We start from the raw sequence: 11,555 nt of genomic DNA on the forward strand, positions 1-11,555 counted from the left end.
TGACCTGAAAATCATCAGGTGGAGTTTTTGCCGTCAGGTTTTCCCTATTCGTAAACAAATCACCGTGTTATTTATTTTCCGCTGCATTATTAGTTTATTAGTGATTTGTTTATACTACCACGCGTTTACATGTTAATTTGATTAATTAATAACTTGACTAATTAATCAATTAATTTAATCACAAATGGTCAACACATTTTCGGCCTATCAAACCTCATCTCTAGGCCCATATTTATAGGTAGATAACCTTATGAGACTTCAAATTGGTCACCAATTTGTCCTACTATGCACCTTCCTCTCCCAAAGTAAACTTTTTTTTTCTTTGGAATGAAGGAGAAATTTATTACATCAAAAGGAGGGGCATGGGTCCAGCTCAGCCCTCCCTAGGGGGAGAAAATTCAAAGGGGTAGAGGAGTGGAAATCAGCCCATCCACACTACAATGGCCCAATGGGCAGTCCTTAGAGCTATGGGCTAGGTAATTAGCCTGTCTATTTACAAAGCAAAACCCAACATACAAAAAGTGTATACGTCTGATTTCAACCATGATTGTTTCATTGTTTGGACTTAGCCCAATTCACTTCAGACTGGGCTAGCATAGATTGCCATGGCTGTGGAGCTTGAGTCTCCTTCAAAAATCGCAAAACAGATCCATCCTGAACCTCCTCACAATTGTTGATGTTGACATAAATGACAATTTTTATTTTTTTTTATTTTTTTTGAGAGAAAAATTCAACCTATCAAATTACTTATTCAACTATATTAAAAATAATAATAAAAAAAATATTTTTGAGTGTACCAATGAGCTTGTTAGCCTTTTTTTTTCTTTTTTTTTTGGTTGATAATTGTAAATACAGCCTTGGTGGTTGATCTTTCAGCCACCAGTCATAGTTTAAGGGGTCAAGGGTCAGAAAATCAAGGAATATTTAATTAATACAAACTACAATTCACAACAATGCAGGTGCAACAAAAATACATTACCTATTGCCTCTAGAGCTGCATTATTTGATTTCTAAAATATCAATTATAAGTGCTCCTTATCAGATAATAAGAAATCAAACCACTTGAGACACATCAAAGATCAGTTGTAACCATATGGATATTATATAAGTATCCATACTTTAGTCACTGCTCAAGCTTCTTGCAAGAAAACTACTAAGCTACTGTTCATGACATTAACAAAGGTGTAAACAAACAGGCCAAGCACCATGCTACCGTCAACATAGACAAGGTTTTGAAGAGATTGCAAAATAGTTTTCAATTTAATCTTTATCCCTTCTGCGCTTCCTGTCGTGGTCTGGAATTCATCCTCATCCTCATCCTCATCAACCTCTTTCTGCATCTTTAGATCAGTCGATTTTAACAGAGGAGTAAATCTTTCGAACAAACCAGAAGCTTGCATAGAAGCCAATGGTTCCCGTCAAGACAAAGAAAGCGTAGGATACAATTACCATGTACCCAAAGTAAAGAATGCCTGAAACCAGCTTTGTGATCTCCAACTTGGTGAAGAAATAGAAGACAGAGTAAAGGAACAGGTAGAGGGCAGAGGAGCCGGCAGTCAGGTATGATCTCCACCACCAGTGGTAGTCTTCACTACACAACTGGAAGTAGCAGAGCACAACTGTTATCTCCGCACAAGTGATTAGAAGGATAACGAAGACTATAAAAAGGAAGCCAAAGATGTAATAGAACTGGTTTAGCCATATTGATGTTAGGATGAAGAAGAGCTCAATGAAAACAGCCCCAAATGGAAGAATGCCTCCAATGAGTATAGAGAAGACTGGCTTCATGTACCATGCCTGCTCTGGTACTTGCCTGGGGATTTTGTTAGTCTTCACAGGGTCTTCAATGGCTGGTTTTTTGAATCCCAAGTAACTACCCACAAAGACCAAGGGCACCGATATACCAAACCATAAGCAGAAAAGAGCAAACATTGTTCCGAAGGGTACTGCCCCAGAAGATCGCTCCTCCCAAATTAAGGCATTCAGAACAAAAAATACTGCGAAAAGAATGCCAGGAAACATAAATGCAGTTTTCAAGGTATTCCTTTTCCACTCTGTGCCCTTAAACATCTTGTGCAAGCGTGCTGAGGAGTAACCAGCTAACAAGCCCATGAAAACCCACAACAGAACCATGGCAGTCATAAGCCCCCCTCGGTTGGAAGGAGATAAGAACCCAAGCAACGCAAAAATCATCGTCACAAGTGTCATTGCAAAGATCTGAACACCTGTACCAACATAAACACAAAGTAAACCAGAATTGATCGGTGCCCTGAAAACATCTCCATGGACAAGTTTCCATCCTGTTTCTTCCTGAGCCTCATCTTGGGTGTCCAATTGATTGTAATTGGCAATATCTCTGTACAGAGTTCTCATCATGATCATGGCCACCATGCCAGAAAGGAAAAGGACAATCATCAGAGAGTTTATGATGGAGAACCAGTGGATCTGATCATCATTCATGAGGAGGTATGTGTCCCATCGAGATGCCCATTTGATATCACTTTCCTGAGAAAAATACCAACACAGGTTAGTTAAATGTATTATATAAGGGAAGGAGTTGAGTATGGAAGAGAGACATAGGCAAGGATTTGATGAGCGAGTACCTTAAAGGAAACATCAAATGTAAAAACAACCTCCTTATCTGTCTCAACTTCTTGTGGAACGACGTTACCTTGCACTAAATTTTTGGTGTCTTTGTTGCACGTTGCTAATTGAGGGTTCTTATCATCCCAATCCTTGTATTCATGATTAATGCTGTTTACAGTATTTACAAGAGTCAAAAGAGATGACAAGAACATAAATAAGCTTTACATATATATATATATATATACACACACACAAGTAAAATTTCATTAAAAGGCTGAAAGGGTGCTACCCAAGTACATAAGAACATAAATAAGCTAGTTGTAACAACTTACAAATGCACTTTGTGGGCATTTTCTTAAAATTTCTTAAAATTCCTATTTTCTTTAAACTTATTGGCATTGTTCTTTTAAAATCTAAATTGGTATCGTTCTTTTAAATCAATTTCAATGTATGAAATTACAAGGGAGCTTCTACATTTCATCTTTTCTATAATTTTCAGGCCATTGCAGAAAAAGTTATAGCATGTAGCACAAAAACGAGCAACATATACATGCATCTCATATAAAATTCCCAGTTTCTTATCAAAAAAATAAAAATAAAAATAAAATTCCCAGTTTCCCACAGTAACTCTTTAATATCAGAAGAAACGTCCAAGTTCTACACCAAAGAAGCAGAATGAAGCAAAGGAATATAACGCAAACAGCATTGCAGCATCTGACAATTTCTGGGAGTAAGACTAGCTCAAACCATAGGTGTAAAAAAGCAGAGAAAAAAATCAAAACATTTCAATCCATAGACAACTCTTCACTAGTTCAACCCTTCTTTATGATGATGTAGCTGATTTTGAATATTTGTCTCTTGGTAAGATCATCTAAGCAGTTCACTTTTCTATGTACTTACACATGAAGTGGAACCAACAACGCCACCCTCCACTTTACTCTGACAAGGGGAGCAGGTGCCATTTTAGCTCATTCACAGTCCACCTTTTTTGTCAAATACATCAGATGAAAACATGTACGTTTCTCAATTTAATTATTGAATTTACATCTGTCTACACCTAATAACTGGGAAAACATATTCCCAAGCAAAAACCCCACACTTTGAAATGAAAGGACCCTCCAAAATGTGACCAGTATTGTTTCTTTTCCATCTACTACATTTGTATTTTGAGAATCTGAACTAGCAGCTGATTCGCCTTTAAGTCATTGTTCATACAAACCATATATCAAAAACAAAAAAGAGGAAAAGAGTCCCACACCTGTTTGGAGTAACCTCAAACCCTACAATCCGAGCCGAATCAGTCTCAAGATCCTTGTGATACATGACTCTAAAGCTCAAGTGGTTATTAATGAAATATTTCTCCTCTTTGCTCTGTAAAAGAAACAAATGTTTAAGATAGAATAAACACACAAAAATCCTAAAATAATAAGTTGCTTCTGAAGCATACCCCAGCATAGTTTCCTTTGAACCCAACACGGAAACCATGTTCGTAAGTTGTTGACTGAATTCCATCCCTCCTCTGTCTAAGGACAGCAACTGGAAGGTTATCTAAAATCCTGCAAGTGCATTCTGGAGATTTCAGAAAAAAGGAGGAATATACTAAACATTCTATATAAATTAATGCCTTTTACTTAGGAAAATAATTAAAATTCTTAAAACCCATAATGGAAAACTAAAAGATACTAATGGAAATAAGAAAAACTACACAGAGACTTCATGAACAATATAAAGCCAGTTCATCAACTTACATGTTAACTCGATACTCATCATCGATTTTTTCCTTAAAATTCTTAGCAGTTTCAGCATTAAGCTTTTTTTTACAGGCTACTTGACATGATTGCCCCTTCCTCATTTGGAACTGGCATAAAATTCATAAATTTAGTCACACAATAGTCAATAGACAATGAAACAATAACTGAAATAAGTAAATGAAAAGGTTTTTTCCTATTCAGATTTCTAATACAGAAAAAAGGTAAAAGATACTCACAGTGTAGACAGAATTCTCAATGCGGTCACCTCGAAGAACTTCCCCCAAGTTTTCAGCACTGTTCACAATCTTGTCAGGCTTACAATAGTTTAGATAGTAGTAGTCATATGGAAGTTGTGTTTTAGTAGATGATAATTTGTTCACTTTGACTGGCAAGGGGTCTCCCTGTTCAAAGTAGACAATAATAATTTATTAGGAAAAACAAAATCCTGCAAGGAAATCAAACAGTGAAGAAACTTCTTAACCAAATTCTCAAAATACATAAGCCCAGCCCTTTTCTTTTCCAACAAAGTAAAAATATATAAACAGCCCCCAAAAAAAAAAAACAAAAAAAATTCATTATAAACTATAAAGTGCAGTGAGGTTAATAAGAAATAATCACAAATCTCCAATCAAATCATTACCAAATTCACAAACATTTTCTACAAAGAAGTATACTTCTTTATGCGATGTAAAAGATAGAAAACAAAATATGGTTCAAGGGTTCAGTTCAATGTACAGTTGAACTTAATGTTCATGTAAATTGAATCAACTATCTTTCATTTACAATTTTTGTGTAATATATTTGAACAAATAGTACTTCCTGAGCTGGCCTCTAATCATCACAGAGATGGTAAACACTTGGAAAAATGAGATCTTTATAAAGACTGAAACTAATATCATTATACCCATAGTGATTATAGCACCCATCTTTATAAACCTTTGCAATCAGAATGGCTGCAAATACTATGTAAATCACAACAAAAACTTCAAAACATATTAGGAGATCCAAAATTCAAACCAAGCTATGTACAATCCTATAGTGGAACATTCTAACCAAATCAAATCATTACCAAATTCACAAACTTGTTCTACAAAGAAGGATAATTCTTTATGTGATGCAAAAGGTTGAAAACAAAATATGGTTCAAGAGTTCAGCTCAATGTACAGTCTAACTTCTGGTCCGTGTAACTTGAATCAACTGTCTTTCATTTACACTTTTGTGTGAAAATATATTTGTACAAACAGTACTTCCTGAGCTGGCCTCTAATCATCATAGAGATGGTAAACACTTGAAAAAATGAGATCTTTATAAATTCTGAAACTAATATCATTATTACCCATAGCGATTACAGCACCCATTTTTATAAACCTTCACAATCAGAATGGCAGCAAATATTATGTAAATCTCAACAAAAACTTTCAAACATATTAGGGGATCCAAAATGCAATCCAAGCTATACTCAATCCCGTAGTGAAACATTCCAACCACCTACATAATATCCTATCTTGGATCACTTCGCAATTCACATCGAATACTTGATCACATTGGCTAGCTCATGCACACACAAGCTATTCAACATTTCAAACTTTCCACCAATAGAAACATTAGACATAGCCTCTAAGTGCAATCCAAACATGCCCATAGATACACACACATGAGCTATCCAACATATCTAACTTTCAACCAATAGAAACATTAAACAAGGCCTTGAGTGCAACCCAAACATACACATAGATCAAACCAATCCATCATTTCCTAGACCCACAAACCAGAACAACCCAACAACACCAATCAAAACCTAAAAATAAAAAAAATAAAAAAAACAACAACAACAAATACAAACACCCAAATCACATACCCAATTCCCAAAAATCAAAACTTCGATCTAAATTTCAACAAAAACCCAGATCCAAACAAAACCCATAATCCAAAAACAGCTCAAAAACAATCCCACAGATCGACAACAACATAAAATTAGATCAAACTCAAAAACCCAGATCCAATACTGCTCCACATAAAGCAAAGAGAACTCAAACAATACAACAAAAAACACAGAAAATAAAGAAACCCCAAAAAAATCAAGAAAGCAAGCAATGAGAGGTGAAAGAATGAAATAAAGCACAGATTTTGAGAAGTGGGTTTGGATTCTAAGGGAACATACACTCTGGAAATCGCGAGGAGCAACGCCAGGAAGGTAGAAGGAGTGAGATAGAGAGACGAAGAGGAGAAAAAACAAGAGAATCGTGGTCACTGTAAGGCCACACAGTGTACCCATTTTCTTCGTCTTCTGTTTGTGCTCAGAGCCACGGGGAGAGAGAGATGGGGTTTGAGGTTTTCTAGAGAGAGAGAGAGAGAGAGAGGTTTTTAGACAGAGAGGAGATGAGGTTTGAAGTTTGTTAGAGAGAGAGAAGAGACCGGATTTTGCAATTATTACTTCCACGGTTTCACTGAGAAAATCTAGAAAAACAGAAAATTTTCGCAATAATTTTTTATTATTAATAATTTATCATTTTTCTTTGCTTCAAAATGAGCTGATTTTCATAAATTTATTATGTTATTGATAAAATCAAAATTTTACAAAAATATTTTAAAAAATCTTAGATATATATAAGAATAAGTGTTCGTGAGGTATGAAGGACAAGGATAAAGTTAAAATAAAATTTTTATCTTGTATAAAAAATAAAATAAAAATCTAATACCTCTTAGTAAGAAACAATATATAAACTTTAGGCATGATTTTCCATTAGTTTTTTATTTTATTTTTTGGCTTTTTCATAAATTTTAATGTGAGTGTTAATCTTGTTATTTGGACTAATAATAACAATTAATCCTCCTTGCATAGTTGTTGCACTTTAGTTTTGTAACAAATTAAGCCTTTTATTAGTATTTTATATTAAAAACTAACACTTGATCACATAATTTACTTGATTTTATTATCGTGCATTCATAATATAATATAGAAATGTTGTCTAATTTATTACGAGCTTAATATATTGGGAATAATCTTTCAAATCAAAAAATCAACCAAATTAACACCCACGTCAAAGTCTTAAGGGTCTTTATAGTAGTAGTACTTTCTAATCATTTTCAAAAATATATTATATATATATATAAATAAATAAATAAAAACCTAAATGATTGAGAAAAATTTTGGTCCTATATTAATCGAATTGTTTGCCTAGTTCCAGCTCCCAAGCGAGGCTAATGACTTGTGGACATTTATTTATCCTATAGTAATGAAGCGTTTGGCTATTCTTAAGTATGAAGTGTCCCCTAAAATAATAAAAAATAAAAAATAAAATAAAAATAGACTTTCAGGTTAAATGCATTTATTAGTACTTTTAACGGAGTCAAGCATTCAAATCTCTCTCCAAATACATGATGCAATGCACAAACTAATGGAGACTCGTAATCTATCAAAGTACATCTATCTTCTTACATACTACTAATAACACTATTTTCCCCTCTCTTTTTTTCAATTTTTGGCATATCAAAATATCATCATATAAATTCTAAAATAATATATTCTTTAATTTTTTTTTTCTTTTTACAAAAAGCAAAAAAAAAAAGTTAAAAAAGTTAAAAAAGTAATATTATCTCACCTACAAAAGAAAAAAAAAATTGTCATTCTCACCACTCATTTGAATTCAAATATCTGATTCTTATCTGTATTTGTTATCTATTTAAATTCAAATATTTTAATTATCTTCTCAAAAAAAAAAAATCAATTACATCTATAAAAAATTACTTCAATTATTTATTCAAAAAAAATTAATACTTATATGTATTTGTTATTATTTTTTTTTTTATGGAATGTATTTGTTATCTATTTGAATTTAAATACTTCAATTTCATTTATCCAAAAAAAAAAAACTACAATTACATACACAGTTACTTCTTCCCCCCAAACAAAAAAAATAATTCCTATTTCCATTTGTTATCTTTTTTTTTTTTTAAATCTTCAATTAAATACATGGTTACTTCTTCCAAAAAAAAAATCCGATTCCTATTTATATTTGTTATCTTTTTTTTTTTTAATGGAATGTATTTGTTATCTATTTGAATTCAAATACTTCAATTACATCTATCCAAAAATAAATAAATAAAAACTTCAATTACATACACAGTTACTTCTTCCATATGATTCCTAGCTATTTGTATTTGTTATCTTTTTCTTTTTTTCTTTTTTATGGAATGTAATATTTGTTATCTATTTGAATTCAAATACTTCAATTACATCTATCCAAAAGAAGAAAAAAAATTCAATTACATAAACAGTTACTTCTTCCAAAAAAAACTACTCATTCTTATTCCACTCCATACAATTATCACATCAATTAGATAGGCTTAACTAAAAACAAAAAAACTAAAAATTATCATTTTGAATACAAGAAAAAAAAAAGTTTCTAAAAAAATATAACAAAAAAAAAAAAAAAAAACTACAAAGTCGGTCCCCGAAGTTTACCTTATCATTTTGAATACAAGAAAAAAAAAAGTTTCTAAAAAAATATAACAAAAAAAAAAAAAAAAAACTACAAAGTCGGTCCCCGAAGTTTACCTTGTGAATGTAATTGGTCCCTCAAGTTTCAAGTGAGTATTATTTGTCCATTAAGTTTTAAAAATGATCATTATTAGTCCTTCAGTTAACTTTGGTTAGGTATATTATCCATGTGTCTGACGAAACAATGACGTATCAACTTTTTAAGTTTTAAAAATGAGCATTATTGGTCCTTCAGTTAATTTTGGTTAGGTATATTATCCCTGTGTCTGATGAAACAATGACGTATCAACTTTTTAAGTGATGTAGCATATTTTTTTATTATTAAAAAATTACACATGACACCAACTCACAATTTGAGTTGTCCAAAAAAGAGTTTTAACAAATTAGACTTATCCCAATCCTCAAATCACCCAAATCCCTTTCACCTAAACCTCAATGTCGGCCTCCATTGCAATAGCAACAACCAAGCCTTTGAAAAAAAAAATACTAGTATGTATATTAACAAAAAGAATTTTAATTTTGGGTTTGAAATTTGTATACTTGGCCCCCCTCTCCAAAAAATTTACAAATTGATCTAAGAAATCCAACAAATAGATAACAAGAAAAATCTATAATAAAAATGCACATAGTTGAATAATAAGAAAAATCTTTGGATAAATAATAAATCCGATCTAAGCAAAAACAATAATAAAAAATCAATTACAAATTCTAGCAAAAAAAATCACAAAAACCCAATAACCTTTACCCAATTTATCCCTCTCACTTGAGAGCTTTATGCCCCTCTCAAATGACTCCACCCTCATAGCTATAGAAATAACTTCTATGCTAAGTATTGATCACTTCATCCACACATCAGTTAAACCTTGAAAATATTAGGATATGCCAGTTGACTTACAAAATTCTTGATTATAAAATCTTATTATTGATTTTTTTTTAAAAGAAAAAATACAAAAAATATTAATAAATTAATGCTAATAATGCAACATTGTCAACCTCTAGTATGGATATTCCAATTTTTAAAAATCTTTGAAGAAAGAACTTCGGCCCCCCTTAAGTTTGAATCCTAATTCTGTCCCTATGCATGAACCATGTGGCGTAGCAATTAAAAACTCATTATTCATTTCTTTATAATAATTATTTATTTTGTTATTTTTTAAAATATATATATATATATATATATATAATATTATGATAAAACCGTTCAAAACACAGGACATTAACTAATATAATAATAAAAAATAATGAAATTTTAGACTCCAGTTAATACAAAATATCCTTTAGATCCTACAAAGTTCTAACATTTTAATTAATAAAAATGAATAAAAAGTATTTAAAATATCACAATAAACTGTGTGTTAAGGTAAAGGGATGATGATTGATGCCCCCATGAAGCCACATGTATTAGAATTTATGTTTATTTGACTTCTAGTAATATGATTGAGAATTTTAAATGATTTTTTTTCTTTATTTATTTTATGTATCATACTTGTTTAATTTAAATTGTTAAAAATAGAGTATTACTTTATCATATATATTATATAGGATAAATTTCACTAACTACCCCTGAGGTTTGGGGTATTACCAAGCACATCCAAAAGTTTTAAAAAGTGACCAATTTGGTCCTTAGTCACTAACACCGTTTGTGCACTGTTTTATTAAACATTTTTTCTTTTCTTTTCTTCTTCTCACCCTTCATGCCGAGCTCTCCCTTCTTTTTGTCTTTCCGATCTCCAGAAACCAAACACCAATCATGGCCGAGCCTCCATGACTCTATCTTTGATCAGCCTAAGTCTAAGCCTCCTCAACCATCAACTTTCCTCACTGAAAATCACTCTCTTTTCTCCTCGATCTCACAGATCTAAACGGAGTAGAGCCTTCATGCTCCTCCACGGTGAACCTTAGCCAACACCACCACAAAGATGGCCTCTCATCTCTCATCTCACTTTTCTCTCTAAAACCTGAGACCAACAAACATCTTCTCCCTATTTGATTCTCATTCCCTCAAAACCCTAAACCCACTCTTCAATCTATAAGCCAGAGGGTCCTAAACGAAGTGTGGATTTTGGTGTGGATCGGCGTTGAAGTCTCTCCCTTCTCTCTCTCGTGGTCTTTGCGACGATGTCGTGTTGTGGGTAAGTGGTGATTTATGGGTTTTGGTGTGGATCAACATTGAAGATTTTGGGTTTTCTCTCTCGTGGTGTTTGTGGCGGTGTCATGGTATGGGTTAGGGATGGTAAGGTTTCGATCAGCGGTGGTGGGTTTTCTGTGGAGGTGGTTGCTGGTGGACGGTCACAAAGCCACAAAGATGAGCAAAAAAATTTCTTGCTGAGGCCTATGAATTTGGGGGTTTTCTTAAAAGGATGTTTTGATTGATTGGGTTTTGGTTTTAGATTAGGATTTTGAGTTAAGAGGCTGATTTTTTGTCATAGTTCTTGATTCTTGATTGCATGTTCTGTGGTTGGGTTTAAATTTGTTGTGTTTTCCTCCTCATTCAATGAAAGCGAGTTTTGATTGCTGGTTTCATTCAAGCTTTTTTTTTTTTTTTTTTTTTTTTACTAAGAAAGTTCTTGTTCTTCCTATAGAGATTTTTTTAATCAAAGTCAGAGAGAGAGAGAGAGAGAGAGAGAGAGAGAGAGAGAGAGAGAGAGAGAGAGAGAGGGAGAGAGAGAGAGAGAGAGAGAGAGAGAGAGAGAGAGAGAGAGAGAAAAAGAGAGAGA

The 11,555-nt window shown here is 32.7% G+C and overlaps 1 protein-coding gene across 1 annotated transcript; it reads right to left on the minus strand.

The window, feature by feature from the left end:
• Nucleotides 1-903: 903 nt before the first annotated feature.
• Nucleotides 904-6,761, minus strand: LOC111985695 (transmembrane 9 superfamily member 7). Its single transcript, XM_024017359.2, has 7 exons — nt 6,499-6,761; nt 4,574-4,738; nt 4,335-4,444; nt 4,034-4,142; nt 3,845-3,957; nt 2,604-2,754; nt 904-2,505 (listed from the first exon to the last, which is right to left on the minus strand). Exons 1-7 carry the CDS (start codon nt 6,610-6,612, stop codon nt 1,348-1,350), a joined length of 1,920 nt encoding a protein of 639 aa, XP_023873127.2. The 5' UTR covers nt 6,613-6,761; the 3' UTR covers nt 904-1,347.
• Between the last annotated feature and the right edge of the window lie 4,794 nt (nt 6,762-11,555).

Source organism: Quercus suber, unplaced genomic scaffold, assembly GCF_002906115.3.
Source record: "Quercus suber isolate HL8 unplaced genomic scaffold, Cork oak 2.0 scaffold_16, whole genome shotgun sequence".
Classification (NCBI taxonomy): Eukaryota; Viridiplantae; Streptophyta; class Magnoliopsida; order Fagales; family Fagaceae; genus Quercus; species Quercus suber.

Excerpts from the sequence above, each read along its gene's own strand:
- LOC111985695 (XM_024017359.2), bottom strand. The coding sequence starts at position 6,612 with ATGGGTACACTGTGTGGCCTTACAGTGACCACGATTCTCTTGTTTTTT. Across the intron at positions 4,739-6,498 it reads CTCCTCGCGATTTCCAGAGT|GGAGACCCCTTGCCAGTCAA; the intron begins GTATGTTCCCTT and ends TACTTTGAACAG. Across the intron at positions 4,445-4,573 it reads TTGAGAATTCTGTCTACACT|TTCCAAATGAGGAAGGGGCA; the intron begins GTGAGTATCTTT and ends ATTTTATGCCAG.